This window comes from Talpa occidentalis, unplaced genomic scaffold, assembly GCF_014898055.3.
Source record: "Talpa occidentalis isolate TD23 unplaced genomic scaffold, MPIMG_talOcc4v2.1 talOcc4.5, whole genome shotgun sequence".
Classification (NCBI taxonomy): Eukaryota; Metazoa; Chordata; class Mammalia; order Eulipotyphla; family Talpidae; genus Talpa; species Talpa occidentalis.
In genome coordinates this window covers 113,751,577-113,773,048 of record NW_023604861.1, presented here as the reverse complement: position 1 = coordinate 113,773,048, position 21,472 = coordinate 113,751,577, and the positions used below count along the sequence as shown (strand labels likewise).

The 21,472-nt window shown below is 36.7% G+C and overlaps 2 protein-coding genes across 2 annotated transcripts in view; one reads left to right on the top strand and one right to left on the bottom strand.

The window, feature by feature from the left end:
• Positions 1 to 21,472, bottom strand: part of THADA (THADA armadillo repeat containing) — a 287,428-nt gene that overhangs the window by 254,727 nt on the left and 11,229 nt on the right. Inside the window, exons 9-16 of the mRNA XM_054687792.1 lie at positions 20,873 to 20,967; positions 19,391 to 19,611; positions 17,437 to 18,143; positions 15,125 to 15,276; positions 14,048 to 14,203; positions 13,242 to 13,364; positions 9,981 to 10,104; positions 1,280 to 1,431 (exon numbers count right to left, since the gene is read on the bottom strand). Of these exons, the coding sequence (XP_054543767.1) occupies positions 1,280 to 1,431; positions 9,981 to 10,104; positions 13,242 to 13,364; positions 14,048 to 14,203; positions 15,125 to 15,276; positions 17,437 to 18,143; positions 19,391 to 19,611; positions 20,873 to 20,967 (1,730 nt within the window). The remainder of the gene's footprint in view (positions 1 to 1,279; positions 1,432 to 9,980; positions 10,105 to 13,241; positions 13,365 to 14,047; positions 14,204 to 15,124; positions 15,277 to 17,436; positions 18,144 to 19,390; positions 19,612 to 20,872; positions 20,968 to 21,472) is intronic.
• Positions 3,138 to 3,658, top strand: LOC119259639 (60S ribosomal protein L29-like). The gene has a single exon (XM_037528605.2). The coding sequence runs from the start codon at positions 3,194 to 3,196 to the stop codon at positions 3,656 to 3,658; it is 465 nt and encodes a 154-aa protein (XP_037384502.1). The 5' UTR covers positions 3,138 to 3,193.

The window sequence follows — 21,472 nt, the reverse complement described above, 5'->3', positions numbered from 1 at the left end:
AGGGATAGGTGGATACTGGACAACAACTCCTAATCTAGACCTAACTCAGAAAAGATGCTCTGAGATTTTGCAATGCCATCAAGAAACCATGGAAATAGTCAGCTTGTGTCTTTTGACATGTGCTCCTACAGAATGACACTGCATCTACAAGCTGGCGTGCCTTAAATAGAGGGCGTGGCCTGAAGCCCAGGTCATGGCACAGATGTAATCCCAGCAGGCATCTGGGCCTCCATACAGCTCTAACAGAAAGCCACAGCAAAGTGACCTCACAGGTGGGCCTCCTTGGTGGTGCAAGGGGTTAAGAAGCAACCTATGAAGCTGTCTGCAGCTGCTGCAGTTCAATCCCAGGCACGAGTTCAATCCCCAGGCGGGGAGCTGCCCACATGGCACAGCAGACTCTCCTGACTCGCCCGCTGCTCCCCTCACAGTGTATCTCAGTCTGCCTGTTCTGTTCCTCGCTCTGTCTCTGGTGAATCCTCTCACCCAACACACCTCTGGCCTGTACCCCAGTTCTTGCATGCGTAAATAAATAAATATTAAAAAAAAAAGTGACCTCACAGACTCAGATTAAGTTTCAAGGCAAGCCTGGGTGCCTAAACTAAGGGGTGCCGTGGCTGCAGACCTATCCCAAAGCTGTTCCCTCCCTCCTGAGTCCATCTTAGGTTCCCACCCTAAGGTGGAAAGTACAAAGTGTCAGAAAGAGAAGGAGGGCCGGGGATGGGGTAGAACGTCTAGGAAGAGAACTGCTGTTAACCTCAAGTACTGAGTTTCAGTCTCAGTTTAGCTACTGCTTGATGGAAGGTCAGAAATATGTTCTCTACCTCACTCACACACAGCTTTTCCCAGACAACTAAGCAGGGAGGTTATCTCAAAAAACTCAAGTTACTGTAAGTGATGTGTTTTGATCATGTATTAACACATTCAAGTAAGCCAGGGAGACCACAGTCAATATCTACCAAATAATCTTCTAAACAATGAGACTAACTGCTTTCTAAACCTCTTTTTATCAAAACAATTTTAAAGAAAGGCAAAAAACAAAGCTTATTGATTTGGATTTTGTTTTCTCTTATGATATTTCCTCCTTCCATATCATTCACTCCAATCTCCTCTATACTTTCACCCCATAACAGTGGAGGCATTAATGAGAACTGAAAGTGGCAGAAATCATAAGAAAGATGGAAAGAACCTGGACAAAACACAAATTGCTGTATCTGTTGCTAAAATAGAAAGTTTTCATCCAAAAATCACATTTTCATTCAGAGAGGAAAAGTCCAAATACCTGAAACTGGACAACTGTTTTTGGTAACTTCATGAGAAGATCAAATGCTAAAATTTTTACTTCTTCAAAAGTGCTGGTAAAACATTCCATCAGTGTTTGGAAACGACCAACATCAATATCATGACTCAGCTGATACACTGTTTGGACTCCATCTAAAAACAAAGATTGACAAGAGAATAAAAGGAAAGCAACATTTTTAAGTTATTTGATCAAGTTTATAGAAAATTAACATAAATATGTATACTTCATACTTTACCACAATAGCATAAGAATAATTTTTCTCTTAATTTATTTCCCAAAATGGTAATAGTACTCCAGACAGAAAATAAACATTTTTTAATTTGTTTAAAATCACTTCATTCTCATTCAAAAGGCTATATATTATATAAGATTCCTAAGTTGTTTTAAAAGACAAAAAAAACTAAATTTAGGACTATACCTTTAAAAAAATCTTTACAAAATTTCTTGACCTCTTATCACACTTCCAAACTTCAAGCTATACTACAAAGCCATAATAATTGAAACAGTTTGGTACTGGAACAAAAACAGACACACAGACCAATGGAACAGAACAGAGAGCCCAGAAATAAAGCCACACTTATATGAACAGCTAATCTTTGACAAAGGAGCAAAGAATATGCAATGGAACACAGACAGTTTGTTCAATAAATGGTGCTGGGAAAACTGGACCTCCACATGCAAGAAAATGAAACTTGACCATACCTCTTACCATGCACAAAAATCAACTCAAAATGGATAAAAGAACTGGACATAAGACCTGAAACCATAAAATATATAGAAGAAAGTACAGGTAAAACACTACAAGACATACATCTCAGAAACATCTTTAAAGACTCATCACCCAAAGCAGTGATAGTGAAGGCAAAGATAAACATCTGGAATTACATCAAACTGAAAAGCTTCTGTACAGCAAAAGAGACATTAACCAAAACAGAGAGACACCCCACTGGTTGGGAAAAATCTTTGCACTCCATTCAACTGATAAGGGACTGACCACAAAGATATACAAAGAACTCACCCGGCTCAACGAAAACAAAATAAACAATCCAGTCAAGAAATGGGCAGAAAAACTTAAAAGACATTTCTTCACACTGAGATACCACCTTACACCAGTTAAGAATGGCACATATCAAAAAAACAAGCAACAGCAAATGTTGGCGAGGATGTGGTGAAAAAGGAACTCTCCTACATTGCTGATGGGAGTGCAAACTGGTCCAACCACTACGGAAAGCTGTCTGGAGGTTGCTCAGTCTACTAAAAATGGAGCTACCATATGACCCAGCAATTCCACTACCAGGGATCTACCCAAAGGACACAAAAACATTGATTCAAAAGAACACCTGTACACCTATGTTTACGGCAGCACTATTTACAACAGATAAAACCTGGATACAATCCAAATGCCCAAAAATAGATGACTGGATCGAGAAGATGTGGTACATATACACAATGGAGTATTACTCAGCAGTTAAAAAAAAACACATGCACTTTGCAACAACATAGATGGAGCTAGAAGGGATCATGCTCAGCGAAATAAGTCAGAAAGAAAAAGAAAAATACCGGATGGTCTCACTCATAGCAGGAATTTAGAAAACCTAAATAAGGGACCAGGAAAAAGACTAATTAATACAAAGTAAAAATCAAAATTAACAAGCAACTATAAACCAGAGACACACTACGGGGCAGGTAGAGGAAGGATTAGGGTCAAAATAAGGGGGGGTGCAATTGTATGGGGAATATAACCAAAATGAAAATGCATACATTGTGCAAAAATGAAAAATGATGTAAGAATTACATAAAATAAAATATTTTTTAAAAATTTAAAAAATAGCCGCGGCCGTTCTTTCTCTTCCGGCTCAAGGCCCCTGGGGAGCCGCGGGCCTCGGTGCAGACATGGCCAAGTCCAAGAACCACACCACACACAACCAGTACCAAAAATGGCATAGAAATGGCATCAAGAAACCCCGATCCCAAAGATACGAATCTCTTAAGGGGGTAGATCCCAAGTTCCTAAGGAACATGCCCTTTGCCAAGAAGCATAACAAGAAGGGCCTGAAGAAGACGCAGGCCAACAATGCCAAGAGTGCACGTGCTGAGGCTATCAAGGCCCTTGTAAAGACCAAGATGGTCAGGGCTAACATCCCTAAGGGCAGCAGCCGCAAGCTCAGCCGACTTGCCTACATCGCTCACCCCAAGCTTGGGAAACATGCACGTGCCTGCATCACCAAGAGTCTCAGGCTTTCGCGGCCAAAGGGCAAGGCTCAAACCCAGGCCAAGGATGCGGCTGCAGCACAGGTCCCCAAAGGAACACAGGCAGCCGAAGGTGCCCAGGCCGCCAAGTGCCCAGGCCCCAGCTAAGCCTTAAGAATAGAGAACGCTGTCTGCCCGTGTGAGGACAGAAGGATTGGTGTCACCCCTAGGCTGCTGTCTACAAGGCATTGGTGTCTTCCTGTGCTATTTGTACAAATAAATCTGAAGCAGGACCTAATAAATAAATAAATAATTTTAAAAGATAAAATGAACAATGATGTTACAAAAAAAAAAAAGATAAACTCATGCCATTCACAGCAACATGGATGGAGCTAGAAGGAATTATGCTCGGTGAAATAAGCCAGAGGAAAAAGAAAAAGAATGGATGGTTTCACTTATAACAGGAATATAGGAGAACAAAATAAGACATCAGTGTAAAAAAAAAAATAGTAACAGTACAAAACACAACAAAGCAAAAACAGACAATTATAAACCAGAGACATCCTGCAGGGGAGGAGGAGGGAGAGGGATCAGAGGGAGGGAGGAGCACAGGAGACTGTGGTGATGGTGTATGGGTGCCTTGGGGAAGGAAATTCTATGGGGGTCTCTACCTGAGGGGGTGGGGGGAAGCAAATATTGTTTAAAAAATTTTTTGTAAACTCAAGCCCTACTGCATAATAGTTGAAAATAATCAGTAAGATGACATATCCTAAAGGGATTACTGGACATCAAAAATAAAGAGGAATCTTCTGGCCATAGTGGCAAAACCACCTCAATCTATACATTAGAAAAAACAAAGTTGGCTTCACTCTTCACCAGAGCAACCTGTAGTAGAGGTAGAGCTAGAATATAGTAGAGCAATGCTTATAAAATTCTCAGGGAAAGGTGTGATGAAAAATTGTCTATCAAAATCTGAATATAGCACCAGACATAAGGCAAGAAATTAAGTGAATGTACAAGAAATTAAGAAATACATTTCTCCCAAAAACTCTTCTCAAAGGAAGATGAATTTCAGCCGACCAAGAAACAAACAGAAAAAGCTATCACAAAAGAATGATAGCAGTAATGAATACGTTTAACTCTAAGATTAAGACAAAATAATTGTGGGAATAATGGGTTACATAGCAAAATGTGAAGAACATTTAATAATTTAACCCCTGAGAATAACTGAAAACATTCCTACGCTTAATTTGAAGACTGATGTTCAATATAAAGCAGGATGTTTTTTCTTATTTAATCTTAACTGACAAGTAAGTTAGTAATCCTGTGACATTCCTAGATGAAGCAAATGAAGTTTTTGGCACTTCATGCATACATCTGTTCAGTTCGCTGCTTCTTTTCTAATTTGAAGCAATTTTTTTTTCTCTAGTCTGGGCCTAACTGCTCTAGCTAAAACTTAGAAAGGTGAATGGAAGGTGAGCACTGGTGTCACTTTCCTGATCAGAAAGGAAAGGCTTTCCCCGTCTCGCATCATTCAGTATGGTATTGTGGGTTTTTCATGAATGTCTTTTTACCAAACCGAGTTCCTTTCTACTCCTACTTTGTTGGGTGTTGGTCTATCATAAAAGGGTTTTGAATTTTATTAAATGCTTCTTTTCACCAATTGAAGTGATCAGGTGTTTGCTTTTACTTTGTTCTAATATGGCATATTAGATCGACTATTTCTTATGCTGAATCTTCCTTGCATTCCCAGGATAAATGCCTTCTTGTCATGGTGTATAATACTTTTAATATGCTGCTGGATTTGGTTTGCTGGTATTTTGTGGAGAATTTTTATATCTATATCTAACTTTCATATCCATACAGGCCTATAGTTTTCTTACAATTTTTTTTTACACTTTTTTAATTGCGGCAACAATGGTTTACAATACTGTATATGATTTAGGGTAATAGTGTGAAATCTCTACAGATGTATGTTACCATAGCACACCCACCACCAAAGCACCCATAGTCCTTTACTACAAACCACTGGTCCCCTCCCCTTGACTATAGTATTAGGATGATGCTGACGTCGTTGAGTAAGTTGGGAAGTATTCCTTCCTCTCCAATTTTTTAGAAATTTGAAAAGAAGTGGTTAATTCTGTCTGCTAGTGGAGCAGGCCTGCTTTCTGCTGCTAACTTTTTGGCTGTACCAAAAAGCCAGTAAGCAGAGACAAGAATTGAATCTATAAGCACTTTTATTTATCAGATTGCTGGCCACTGTTCTGAGAAAATGGTGGGTATAACACCCTAAAGTAACTGTTCTGTCATAGCCAATGATCTGTGAGAACGGTGGGCATAGCATAGCACCCTGAAGAAACGCTTCCGCCATCTCATATTGAGCTGGCATTTTTATTATGTTACAGGAAGACAGTTGTAAGCAAATAGACCATCAGAAATAGCCTGTCACAGTTGATACTTCTGGTTATTTGTCATGTTCCACCCCCAGAAATTGTTATCAGCCTCCCAGTCATCTTGACCCTGGTACATCTGAGAGTGTCAATGTTTAGCACTCATTTGTGGCATCATCAGGGGAGGAATCTCAGTTTAACACAAGAGTCTTAATTTAAAGAAAATAGACCCTTAGTCATGTAGTGTGGACTTGCAGCCTAGGCTTGTGTATGTGCAGATTCCTGTACTAGGTATGGTGCCCTTGCCTTCTAGCCCAGCTCCCTTTTACATTGAATATCTGGTAGAACTCACCAATGAAGTCACTTCCACTGGACTTTTCTTTGTTGAAAGGCTTTGATTACTAACTACATTTCTTCTTCTTTTTAAAAGATTTATTTATTTATGCATACAAGAGCTGGGGTACAGGCCAGAGGTGTGAGGGGTAAGAGGATTCACCAGAGACAGAGTGGGGAACAGAACAGGCAGACGGACTGAAATACACTGCTGAGGGGAGCAGTGGGTGAGACAGGAGAGGTCTACTCCGCCATGTGGGTTGCTCCCTGGTTGGCTGGAGGATCGAACTCGTGCTGCAGAGGTTGTGGACAGCTTCATAGGTTGCGTCTTAATCCCCTGCGCCAACAGGGAGGCCCACTAACTACATTTCTTTCCACAAAGTGGTTATAGGTCTGTTTAAATTTTCTATTTCTTCTTGTATCAGTAATATAAAAGTTTCTAGAAAATTGTTCATTTAGGTTATCTAATTTTTTGGAAATATAATGCTTATATCAGTCTTATAATCCTTTTCATTTCTGTAAAGTCAGTAGAAATGTGCCTAGTTTCATTTCTGATTTTAGTTATTTGTGTCTCCTTTGCTATTTTCTTAGTCAGTATAGCTAAAATCTTGTCAATTGTGATCTTTTAAAAAAAAAAAACTTTTCGTTTCATTGATTCTTTGTATTGTTTTTCTATTCTCTATTTCATTTATCTCCAATCTAATCTTTATTATTTCCTTACTTGTGCTAGATTAGGGTTAATTTATTTTTCTTTTAATTTCTTGAGGTATAAATTAGGTTATTGAATTGAGATTTTTTTCCTAAGTAGGTTTAAATCTCCCTATGAGCAGTGTTTTGTAAATTTAATAAGCTGTATTTTTGTTTTCACTCCTCTCAAAATATTTTCTAATTTCCCTTGTGATTTCGAGCCGTTGGTTGTTTGAGAGCTCTGCTCAAATTGGAAGCCTTCCCATTCCGCTATATGAAATAGAACTTCCCATCCTCCCAAGTACTCCATATCTACCCCCTCCACCCCATACCCTCTCATCTACCTCACCCCCATTTTGTTGAAGCAGGTTTTCTTAGTCTTTATAATCTCTCCACATAAAATTCACTTGTTAGTTTATTGTCAATCTTCCTTTACTAAAATCTACACCCAAAAGTGGGGAGCACATTGCTTTGTACATCGCATATTCTTCACTACTGGCCATATAAGAAGCAGTAAATAAATACCTGATAAACAAACCCTTTTAATCTTATTGTAGAATCCAATTTTTCACTTAATATTGTCAAATTTTATTCCAAGGAAGAGACATGCATTTGGCTTATTCTTCTTGAATTAGGACATATTGAGAAAAAGGTAAAGCCCGTTTTTAGTAATCCCAAATCACAGTCCTTGTAATAATATAAAAATTCACTTGAGATAAAGAATAAAAATAAATGTGCATATCCCATCCTGTATTTCATGGTCATGCCTCTTCAGTTTCCTTTAAAGTTAATGGTTATAATATGGTTTGCTCCATTTGCTTTACCTCCCAGTTGTTTAATTAACATAATTACCATGACATCAATCACTGCTCAATTACATGTGACTCATTCATTAGGAAGATGACTCAGAATTTTTACTTTTAAAGTACATTTAAGTACATTAAACTACTCTTCAATTGAATAATTACCAGTATAATTCAACCTACTGTTATTTTCCTTATGAGTAGGTAAAACTAAACCTACATTAAATGAACAAGAAACTTTTTGCTAAATGGACAATCCATCACTTGCAGATAAAACTGTATAATCTATATTCAATTGTAGTAAATTCCCTAAGCTGATGGATATCTCTGTATTTATGTTCTATGGATGCTTTAACAAATCACCGCAAATTTGGTGGCTTAAAAAAAAAATCACAGTAATATAATGCAAAGTGATGTAAATCAGTATTAACTCAATAAAAAATATTTTTTATAAGAACACAGTAATACATCTCTCACAGTACTGGAAGCCAGAAGTTCCAAATCAAGATGTTGGTAGAGCCAGGCTCACTCTAGAGGATCACTGGGAGAATTCAATACGTGTCTTCCGGCTTCTGGTTGCTGCCAAGATTCCAGGTTTATAGCATAATCACTCAGACCTCCACCTCCACTGAGACAAGGATTCCTTCCCGCTTCTGTGTTAGGCCTCCCTGTGCCTCTCTAACTTATAACACTGGCAGTGGCATTTAGGCCCACCCAGGTAATCCAAGATTATTCCATTTTAAAACCTTTAACTTAATCACATCTGCAAAAACCACCTTTTCCAAATAAGGTTGTAAGCATTCAGAGGTATACATCATTTGGCATCTAAGAATTTAAAGATATGAGTTTTGAGGATTTGATGTGGAAATCTTTTATGGTCATTTTTCAGCTTACCATAGCTACCTTAATCAGGTAATCAAACTTGTCATAATCAGTAATGGGACAAACCAGCATTATATACCTGATACGATGCCATAAGAAAACTATATCAACTATACAATATTCCTGCCCAAAATTCATAACCTGAATCAAATCAGAAGGAAAAAAACAAACTGAGATACATTCTTCCAAATGTTAAAGTCATAAATTAAGAAACTTTCTAGATATCAGGAGATTAGACTCATAATAAGGTAATATAATACATCATGTTAGGTTGGTTCCTGGATGATAGGAATTCTTTTTTCCACAAACAGTCACTTATTGAATCATCTAGCAAAATTTGAATATAGATTGTATATTAGATAACGTAATATATTTATATTTATGTCATTAAATTTCCTGAATTTGATAGACATGCTATAGTTATAAAATTAATAAGAGACACAAAGATAAAGCATTTATGGCAAAATATTAACAACTGATGAATCAAGGTATGTAGTTGGACATTGAACTATTCTTGAAACTTCACTGTTGGTTTGAATTTTTTTCAAAGAAAAATGGTTTCTTCAAATGAAGCAAGCCTGCCTCATCAAAAATATCCGTCTTCCTCTCCTCCAAATAATTAAGCTTTGTCTAAATGTTAAAAAAAAATCCAACTAGAGTGTAAAGTTCTCTGGTTCTCTGGCCCTTCCTTCTGAAAGAGCAGCTAAGCAGGATATTTTTGTTTGATGATGAGGAATGAGCTCTAACAAGAAATTCAGATATAAAAAAACATACTGTACCAGGATAAAAAGAATCATTTCTGGTCAAAAAGGAAAAAAAGACTCACAGAGAGAAATTAAATGCTTATCCTCTCAAATACCACACAGAAGGAGAAACAAAGGGCATCATTAAACCAGAATGCCTGGAAATGACATGTTCGTATTGTCTTTCAAAACCAGATCGAGACTTATGAGAACAGATAGCCTAGAAGTGAAACCACACTTTAACCACAAAGACATACTGAGGAATGTTATACACAAGAGAAACCAGGAATATTGTAATTTTTATTATAATTTTTAAAACTAAACTTACAGACTGGGGATTATCTTGAAAGAACAATATGCTTATTGGGCAGGAGGGTGAGAACAGCAACTCTTCCCATAATATGCATAAATCTGTTAAAAACTATAGCTTTGGTTTAGCAAACAATGATCACTGAAAACAGTTCCTCTCCATTATATCCCTTATTGACAAATTTAATTATGACCTAATTAAAAATTATATAGTGAAAATAACACCTCCCATAAGAATCTAAACAAAAGACAGCATTACTGAAACTTCGAGTAAACCAAAAAGCAGAAATATGCACTTTGCAAGGAAAAAGAATACTTTCCCCAAACATTATTGAACACTTACCTTCTGGTACAGGAAAAACTTCAGCTATAGAACCTAAAATGGTTAAAGCTGAAAATCTAGTTGAGTAGGAAGAGCCAGGAAACAATGCTTCAAAAAGAATGTTGCATACAGATGACATGAAATTCTAAAAACAAAAATGACAGTAAGCATAATTCAGTTAATTCACAATAGGTATCACCTTTCACTGTTTTATTTTAGTTTAGTTAAGAGAGAAAGATTTGTTTAACTACATTAGTTGTTCATTTTGCTTGACAGTTCTAAGTAGCACACCTGACACAACTTTAATGAGTCAACACAATACTGGAGCTCAGACCAGAAAAAAAAAACTTATTTTTGGTGAAAACAAGATTTCTCCTGCCCTAATTATGCTAAAACTGGATGAATACTGACTTTCTTCACCAGGGGCATTCTGGCATCAAAGATATATACACACCTTTTAAGTTTTAAAGTCACCAAAGAACTATCTAATCCATACTATCAGTAGTTACTAAATTTGATAAATATAATACTTGATAAACTTCACTATATGACTTGATTCATACAAAGATCCAACTAGTCCACTCTCCACCACCATAGCCCGTTGTCTTCTATCTGCCTTTTTGACACTCCTGCTCTACCATTCTGCTATATCAAAGATAAAAAGTTAGAACTTTAAGTGAAATGCAATTAAAAAAAAAAAAAGTAGAAAATACTTTAAACAAGGTTAAGTCCTCTTCCTCTAACTAAACAATTATTATTATTACTACTGCTATTATTTCTATGCAGGAGCAAAGAGAAAAATTATAAGAAAAAGCTGTGGTTCTCATGCATTTGCTCTGCCCCAACAGCAAACACTTAGAATTGAGCAACATATAAGCAGCCCTAGTCCTGACCGCCTCAGACAGGATCCCTGCATTCATTTCTCTCATCAAGGATAAACAATTTTAGGGATTTATCCTTTAGCCCCTACAAATCCTTAGTAAGAGTTTATTAATTTACTAATTCTATTGAGTTTCAAAGAAATAGAATAGTTATTGAAAATACTAAGATATTTATGTGTTATAATTTATAGATATAACTAGTTATATATATAAGTGAGCAGTACAGTATTCATGTTAAAGGGCAGTAAGTCCATCCTTTAGGCATTACTTTTCCTGACTGTTATGTCATTGATATTTCTAGAAACAGTTCATCTTTCCCTCACCCAGATGTTAACCACAACAGAGGCAGGAACTGGTTTATACATTTATGTCCCTAGTCCTAAGCACAGTCTTGAGCACAGTCCTGAGTACCCAACACACAGAAGAGGCTCAATATATGTTCTAGTTTCTTTAATTTCTCTAGGGAGGTTTCCAAATACTTTGGGCTAGTTTTCAAAACTCATTTCCCATTATTCAACTCCTCTACTTCTCTAAGTACACTATACGTCATTCACACCAGTGAATTTACTGTTCCTCCAATTCTTCCTGTACTTTTTTAATTCCAAGCCTTCACTTAAGCTGGTTCAAGGAAAGAATGATTCAGATGTTGAATTCAATAGCAGATTTGGATTGGTGTTCTGGCTCTCCCCTTTATTAGCTGAGGGACTTTGGGCAGGTTACTTAACTAGAAGTTTCAATTTTCTCACTTATAAGTGGGGCTAATATGCTATCTCACAATCTTATTTAAAGCTAAATGAGAACATAGAAATAAAACTGTCGTGAACTTTAAAATAGTCTAGCTGTTAATATTAATTATTTAGTTATGAGATAATTTCCTTCATTAGAAGACATCTTTTCCAATTAACTCTCTTCTCCCCCAATACTGAGTCTGTTGATTCTCGTGGAGCTAACCACACTGCATGTGACACACACTTTTGTGATGACGGTGACGTGGTGCTAAAGTCATAAGCTTCGAAGCCACAGGTGAGGCAGTTGAGAGAAAATATCAAAAGCATGAGGTTTTCATGTTTCTAAGTACCTATTTCATATTTTACAAGTGTCATTTTACCCCTTGCAAAAAAGAAGCAAACAAGATGCTTTTTTAGCTCTAGCAATGATCTAAGAAAGGCTGACCTGTAACTGTCTCACACATGCACCAAGCACTCAATATACACTCCAGACACTTTTAATAACTCTCAGCAAGGCTTCTTAGAACTTTTCTAGTTTACTGAGTTTTTTCATTTAACAGCCTCAAAGCCAACCTTTTAAGAGTCTACTAATCCCACTTATAGTTGAGTACATTCATAAAGTAAATCCACCAGTCAATGGCAAAAATGGGGCTAAACCTATTTCTATAAAGTTTAGGTTGTGACTTTCCAGTCTTTGCTGGTGGTATTTTACCAGATAAAGCGGATTTCAATCTTGTAAAGACTATTCCTTGGATGATTTTTTTTTTTTTTTTGGTAGGGAAAGGAAAACATTTTTATTATTTTTTTTATTTTTTATTTTTTTTAATAATAGATTTTATTTTTATATTCCCCATACAGTTGCAACCCCCCCTTTCAGAAAGGTTGGGTTTAGATGATTTTTTTATCTTTCAAACTCAAAACTGAAAACTGAGGTCCATCCTTACTAATGTGTAAAATAAACAGTGAGTATGTCAAGGCCCAGTGTATCATTAATTAAACTTGTTTCCAAATAAAATAGATGATCTCAGGCATCTATGTGGGCCATAGGAGAAATTAAGAGTCTACTTCTGAGAGGCTACATTTGGAGTAAGAAAGCAGTGAAAGCTCATTCTTTTCTGAGAGGCAGAAATCAAATGCTGTCATACTCAACACTGGTCCAGCCCAGAGCTGCTACATCTGAGGTTCTATCTATCCCATTAACACAGGGCCCTGAAACTCAGCCAGCTTTCAAGTTCACTCCAAAATGGGACAGACTCCAAAGTTGGACCAGGGTCCAGGAATCACTAGCAAGGCACTGAAAATATGTTAGTCTAAAGGGGAAACAGGCCCAGGCACACCAGTCTTTTAACCTCGGAAGGGATGGAGGAGTTCAAGGCTGGCAATTATATGTTGCAGTACTAAATTCAACTGGCCCAAAGAAACTGTCCATTTTCTAGGTTAGCCCATTAATCTTATTGTGTAACAGACTGCAAGTCCACCACTAGTTCTACACCTCAGGCTATCTTCAAAGAAGTATCAAAGCACCAGAAGGCTTATGTAAAACCCAGCATGATGGGAGAAAAAAAGCACAAAAACATTATTTACCAACAGACTTCCATTTATTTCCCTTTGATGCTTACTCAAACTTGTTTCAGGTTTCTTAAAAGTCAACTGTTTAGAACTATATCACCTACCTGATATTGCTGTAAAGAAGCAGAAGGGTGCTGTTGGGTTAGCTCAATCTCTGGTTCAAGTTTGGATTTATTTTGCTCCAGTTTATAAAGTGCCTGAGAACCTTCCTGTATCCTACAAAACAACTTTTGAGCAAAAGAAAAATGAGGGCAAATGTGAGCCACATTAAACTTAAATGTCAGTCTAAAAGGCAAAGGGAGAAGTTTCTAAATTCTTTAGTCAGGCAAGGAAAGTACTGGTTTTAAAACTTAATATTGACAGTGTTTCTTTCTAACAGAACGTTATCAGTGATATTTTTCAAGGGAAAACAAAATAATACCACAAACCAGAAAACACAATCATTAAACCACAGTTCTCTTACTTCCTTTAGGTAGGCATGAACTTAAAGATGATAAACTCACTTCTATAGAAACTCTTCACCCCATAAATGATCTGATTAACTCGAGTTGATTATTCAATAACAACTATTTCATGCGGTAAAGAAACTATAAATATACAATGACATCTTTCTTGGCTTACAAGTTTTCTTAAAATACTTTACACCCTGAAAAACTCCAGCACTAGATTTTTCTTCTTGCAAAAAAAGATCAAGGCTGATTTATTACACCAGAATGGAAGACTTTTCATTATGGATTTTAATCTCAAATGTAAACTTTGTGGGCTCATGGAAGAGTTCACAGACGGGCCATGAAGAGATGCAGTCGTCCAAACCCATGACCATTTTATTCCCCAAATCTCCCAAAACATGGCGTCTTTATACCAGGGCAAAATTCACCACTTTTCTATACTTTCTGATGAGAAAGTCTACCTTTTTAAGAAGAGAACAAATCTGTTGCCGCACTCCTGGAGACTGATTGTTAAGATTATATGTGATAAAGAATTGAATCCATTGCATTTCTTCTGGGGAAATGATTTCTGTGCTTCGATTACTTTCACAAAGTAAGCCTAATGTATCTATCCGCACCTAAAATATAACAAGCAATAAAACATTAATTTTTCAATGAAATGAGTGAAGCCCAAGCCACCTGATTTATTTATTTACAAAGGCAAATAAAAGAAAAGAAAGTAAGCTTCAGTTTACCCATATGTACTTCAGTTTACCCATATGTATTTCAGAAGGTACCTAACAAGTTCTTGTGGTTACTTACTATAAAATTATTTATGAAATGTGTAAACTGGGTATTTTTTTTAAGTCAACAATCTTAAAGATTCTTATTTCAATCTAATTTCAATCTCCTTCTCTCTCCTCTTTTCTCAGTGATCACTTTAGCCCAATATTGTGTCTCTTTGCTCTTAGATACATGGCACGCACATCTAACTGGTCTCCTGGTTTCTTTTCTTCCACCCTGGAAATGCATCCCTGTTCCCATTAATGCCACTTCCTTGCTGAAGCCAGAGTGGCTGGGATTCAGTTACCAACAGAATGAAATGGGAGGTCTTCAGCCCAGCATTGCAGGCTTTCATGAAATGGATGAAACACTCCATTCCTGCCACAATGTCCTTAATCATCCTCAAGACCGTGTTTATTTTGTCCTTCCATTTTGCATGCCACTCCCATGCTCCCTCTCCTCAGATCACATTCATCACTTTATCAACCACAGCCTACTCTGAGCCTCCCAAGTCCTTGTACATAAAGGTACAATGAGTACCTGCATTGTCCTCCCAGGGAATTCCATTGCTTTATGTAGGTTTTCTTATTCCCTCAACTAAACTTTAAACAGCATGATACCAGGTCTATACTTTTCACTTTCTACTCATCCTCTTCATGGATCCCCTAAAATGGTATTGAACACAACATAAAAGGATCTCTTTATTGGACTGCTAAATGAATAAATGAATTAGGAGTCTACTGAATGTAAGAACTCCAATTCTTTTGTTTACTTACTTGGCAGTACTGATGAATTAAGCCTTGCTTTATTCTTGCACTGGACACAAGGTCCCGCCAGGTATCACTTGTAGACTGAAGATGTCCATGAGCTCTAGCTGTGCGTAGACATGCCATCAGCGCTCCCAGTGCCCCTCTACTATTACAAGACCCTAAAAATGGAAAAGACTGCTCTTATTTCAAAAGCATAACAAAGAGTACTACTGAGCCATGCAACAACAATTCTCATGTTTCAAATTAATACTCTATTTCAAACATTTAAAAAATGTATTTTAAAATACCAGCTAACATGAATTAAAATTCCTATTATAAAATACTCACTATATACAAAGATCCAACAGTTCAGGTCTCAATAATTTCAAGTAAGCAGAATCTTCTTATTGCTAACTTAAATCAGAATTTTGCTAATATTTTCACTTTTTCCTTGATACTTAGAAAATAAACTGGATAGTAAATCAGGAAAACTAGCAGGTGGTGAAATAATTTAAATGAATAAAAAAATTAAAATAGCTTTGGGCAGGGACAGGAAAAACATTCAGTGGCTAAAGACCACTATTTCTTTAAAAATAAATACTGAATGAACTGGAGCCTCCCTGGTGGCATAGGGGTTAAAGGCACGGTGCTATCAAGCTATCACCAGCCACTGCAGCATGAGTTTGATCCCCAGATGGCCAGGGAGCTAACCCAAATGGTGCAGCAGACCTCTCCTGACTTGCCCGCTGCTCCCCTCAGCAGTGTATTTCAGTACATCTGCCTGTTCTGCTCCCCACTCTCTTTGGTGGATCCTCTCACCCCCCACACACACGTCTGGCCACCCCAGTTCTTGCATGAATAAATAAGTAAATCTTTTAAAAAAAAATAAATACTGAATGAACCTCTATGCAATTGTGGGAGTTACTTTTTCTTTCTGATAAAGGACATTAAAAGGAGAGTCATAAAGAACTTGATATTTTCAGGCTAGAACATCAGCCACTCCCAAGGAGTTAGGGAGTTCTGGCTCACAGGGCACCTTGATATAAAAATAAAGACTTCCTTACATCAAAACAGATTCTGGAGTCCTAACTTTGGATAGCTTCTCCAAAAGGTAAAAATAATTGCTATTAAAAATTACAAGTACATTTACAATATATGCAAATCAAACCACCATATTATATCCCTTAACATTATACAGTGATGTATGCCAATTATTTCTCAATAAAACTGGAAAAAATTACTTTATTTCTGTTCCTTTTCTTCTCAATAAACTTTTTTCTTTCCCTAAACAAAAGGAAAAACAAAAACAAAAACAAGGGCCTCTCCTGGTGGCACAGGCGGTTGAGCACAGCGCTGTGAAGCTGTCCGCAGCCTCTGAAGCGCGGGTTCGATCCTGGCTGGCCGGCAAGAATCCCACATGGCGCAGCAGACCTCTCCTGTCTCACCCGCTGCTCCCCTCAGCAGTGTATTTCGTCAGTCTGCCTATTCTGTTCCTTGCTCTGTCTCTGGTGAATCCTCTCACCCTCCTGCGAATCTGGCCTGTACCCCAGCTCTTGTGCAAATAAATAAATAAATAAAAATTAAAAAAAAAAACCTGGAAAAAATTATAAATAATGGTTCATTTCCATGTACAGGAATCAAATTTTCCAATTATCTCAAGGTTACTCTTGAAGTACTGAAAAATGTTTAAATATTTTAGTTGGAAGTATTCTTTAAGTGCAATGTAAGGTACCCTATTCCTAACTTATTAAACAGGATAATTTTAAGATTTGCATGATGGGTCTAGATCATCATTTTATACATTAATGTCTGAACTATGCTTTAAAGCAGTGATTCCTTCCTGAGTTTTAATAGAATGTTTATCCCTACTTTAAATGACTACAGACAGCTGTTGAAGTCATGCCTCTAAATTATTTTCATCTCTTTCCCAAAGGCAAAAACTTGCTACTACCAATTTACCAGTCTTTAACCTTACCTAAAACAATTTATAATTACTGTTTCAATCACTTGACTAAACTATTAGATAAAACAAATAACCTTTGCTTCAGTCTGACAACCAAGTAACAAAAACTTGGTAAAATGAATGAAGCCCAGTAATAAAGGAAATCTTATAATCATAACTGGAATCACCCCTTCACGAATAGAAATTACTTCAGCCACAAAATTTTATTCAGATATGTAGACAAATACTCATTTGGATCTGAAATCTCCTTTGGTAGATCTTTCTTTATTATATATAGAAGTGGTAACATTTATATTTACCTATAGTCAACATCTGCCTAATTACCTATACGTAAGAACATAACTAGAGTTACCAAAACAAAAATTCATGTTCTTACCAGTTTTAGCATCAGCAGAAGTCTGGAGAATCTTCACCATATAGCTTAAGCTTTCAGGGCTGCAATTCAATAATTTTGGCAAGTAATAATCAATCACGTAAGATTTTTGATCCAGATTTCCTTCACAGAGTATAAAAAGGAGAGGAGAAACCCAAGTCTCATGCCACTGATCAATCCAAGTATTGTCGACAGCCTGGGATTTCAAATGACTCTTATGATTTTTAAACATGGTTTCTAAGAGGTCACTTGCATAAGGTACCAATGACTGGTCCCCCATCACCTCTAAGATTTGTGATGGAATAGTTTTAGCTATTGCCAAAATAGGCTCAATGCCTATGTGATCTACTAAACAACCCAGGCATGTGTACTTTCCTCTGATATGCCATTCCAGTTGCAGGAGACTCTCGGTCAGTTCAATAATGAAAGGATCAGATGCCAAATCTGACACTTCAGAATCTGACTCTTCTACAGTGAGTTGGTGCATTTGGAGAAGATTCCTGAATATGATTTTGGTTTGATGTCTCAGAGCATCCAGTGGATGTTCCCAATGGGTATAGACGTATTCCAAAAGTCTCCCAACTATGGTTGACTTCCCCTTCAGACTGTCCTTTACGCTTGGGGAACCTGATTCAAGGACTTGTATGGCTGAATTAGTCCAAGAAGCCAAAATTCTAGACAGAAACATCTCCAGAGTAGATTCCTTGATCCTAAGGAAAAATGAATGATATCAATCATAAAACTGCATAATAAAAGAAAATTCATCTTACAATTATTTAGACTCTTAAAACATAAAATGCAAAGAATGACCAGAAAATTCATTAATTATTAAATTTACAACAAAAATGACATGGTCAACACAGAGCTCAAAATTGTGCACGAATCTCTCTAGCTTATAAAAAACCATTCAAAAAGGGGCACAAGGAAACTTCTGGGGGTAACAGAATATGTTAGTTATTTTAATTATGATGATGGTTTCACAGGAGTTTTTAAAAATACTGAGGGCCTTGGGTTGGGAAAAGTTAGGGGAATGGGGCTTGTCTGGAGGGCAATGAAAATACTGTAAAGTTGATTGTGATGAGAGTTGTACAACCAGGTGAATATATTGAAAAAAATTGACTGCACACTTTAAATAGGTGATTTATATGGTATATATATTATATCTCAATAAAGCTATTGTAAAATATAATAAAGAAATTTTAATTCCCTTAAAATATGCACAATTAAAAAACACATAAATTGAAAATACAAGTAAAAACTTATTTTAGAACATTGTATTTTTCTTCCTTAATCTACATGTTTACTGCTATCAGCTGCATCTATGATTTGACATTTTAAGCATATAATCATTTTCAGGCGTTATGGCAAAACACCAAAAAAAAAAGAAATCACAAAATAGAGTCCAATGAAGTCAGAGGACCTGCTTTCAGTTCTGATTTGGGTGCCTATTAACAATATACTCTTAGCTAAGCTTTATATTTCCAAAATTCACATTACCCATTGAACAAATTACTGTTCTGCTCCCCACTCTGTCTCTGGTGAATCCTCTCACCACCCCCTCCCCCCGCATCTCTGGCCTGTACCCCAGTTCTTGTATGCATAAATAAATAAATCTTAAAAAAAAAAATTCTTCATAAAATCTAAAGCACTATACATACAAACATTTTTATAGTGTTTTTCAATGCTAGCATTAGATCATTAATGTTAAAACTAATTGTAGAAAGTTCACTACAGGTTAATTTGCACCAATAATTTCTGTAACTTTCTTCCTCCCATCATCCTATTGTCTCCTGTTCTACTTTCATATCCACTTCATTCCCTACATATATCTCCCTTTTAACAGAAGATTACCCTGATTGATTTTCATTGAATTACTAAGTATGTTAGCTTGGTTGCCCTCTTTTAAATGTCTGACAAGCAAAAAAAAAAAAAATGAGACAGCAGCATCAGAACTCACTGTGTACTCAGGGTGAACAGGACATGCACAGTATCTAACAGCAGGGTCTCCCCACTCGGGCCCATCATCCCATCCTGCCAATCCAACATGCTGAGTGTCCCCTGGCACAGGAATAGGAGAGCAGACTGGGAGATATCGGCACAACAAAGGTTCCTGCAGCAGTTCAGAAACCACTCGGGGATGGTGGTGCAGTCCACTGAACGGAGAAGCAAACTACTGATCTGTAAAATATAGTACAGTTAATACATAAAAAGACTCTCAAGCTTTTCAGATATTTCAAAACATAAATACAAAAATCTCTTATCCCGGAAACAGCCTAGGAAATACTGCTGAACGTAAAGGAGAAAAAAATTCTATTATCAAAAGAAAAAAAAAATTAAATCTAAGTACGTGAACCATCTAGCTGGTTTCAAAGTCCTGATAAAGCACAACACATTGCCACCTGCAGGAGGATGAGCTTAGCTAAATGTCTTTAGCAGGGATTTGAGAAATAAAAAATTTCAATTTATCCAATAGTTGCCTTGCATGATTTCACAGACGTGTAGATATCTGTTTTTCAGATAAAGAGCCAAAATAATTTCCTAGATAATACAGAAACACTTCTATTGGCAAATAATTGTGGCCTAAATTAATCAATTTTATTTACCATAAAATTATATTCACTGAACAATTCAGTATCTCATGCTTCCTATTCTCAAATACAAAATTTGGATTATCTATAACAAAAAGTACATATTTATCAGACAGCATTAATTATATATATCCATATATTAATCTCTACATACATAATTTTAATATTGCAAGTATCTTTTATAATCATAAATTGAACAAAGAGCACTAGAAAAAAAACTAGAAGGGCAAACACAGAAAATACTAATAATGATTATCTTTGTGAGATGGGTTTACAAGTGACTATTACTGTCATCTATCTTTATCTGAATTTTTGGAACTTTTAGTATAAGAAAAAAGATCATCAGAAAAATTCTGACTATGCAAAAGAAAATTTTATGTTCAAAACTTTACTTTCCTAATTATATTACTTATTAAAGTAATGTTGGTTTATAATATTGTCTATGATTTACCTCTTGTTGGATATTATCCTATTATATATCCCCAAACTTTTTTTTTTTTAAAGATTTATTTATTTATTTATTTATTTATTTATTTATTTATTTATTTATTTATACAAGCACTGGGTACAGTCAGAAGCGCAGGATGGTGAGAGAATTCACCAGAGCCAGAGAGGGGAGCAGAGCAGGCAGAAGGACCAAAGTACACTGCTGAGGGGAGCAGCGGGTGGCAGGAGAGGTCTGAGCGCCATGTGGGACCCTCCTCCGGTAGCCGGGGAGCAGCCGGGGATCAAACCAGCACTGCAGAAGCTGCTGGCAGCTTCACAACCCAGCGCTCAACTGCTATTCTTCGAAAATATCTTTAAAATATATCTACCAATAAAGTAAAATTCAAAACATAAAATGTACTTACCAAATCAGGAATCTTTTCAGGTGGATCAAGCATAGTCTTAATGAAAAGAATAACAGCTAATCCACATGTACTCTGAATTGTCTGTAAGAGATCATCTGTTTGGCAAAAAATAGAGAGGATTTATTAATGAAGAGGGATAGTCTGGTATGGTGGAAAAAGCAGATGCTGCAGGGTCAGAGTCCTAGATGCAAATTCTAGCTTAACCACTTCCTAGGTAGGCCTTGGACTAATTATTTAACCTCCTGGAGCACAGCTTTCTTTTCTGCAGAATAGGAAAACATAAATCCTACCTGACACAGTTTTTATAAAGTTTAAATGAATAATGAACGTAAAAGTTTTTATGCTCAGCACATATCTATTCAATGAGTGTGATTCCTTCCCCTTTCCTCTAATATTCACTCTCTCTGACTCTCTGCCTGCCACCTCCTGGCACATCAAGCAACACCGCCGCCTGTCCTTTCCCCTCCACTGCTGCCTCTGCATCTCAACCTCACACTTAGTACTTTTTCCTAAAATGATTTGAGGGCTTGTGAAAAGATACTCTATCAGTGCTCATTACAAACATTTCTGCTCTCCCTGGCAGTGTCCCCAAAACAACCA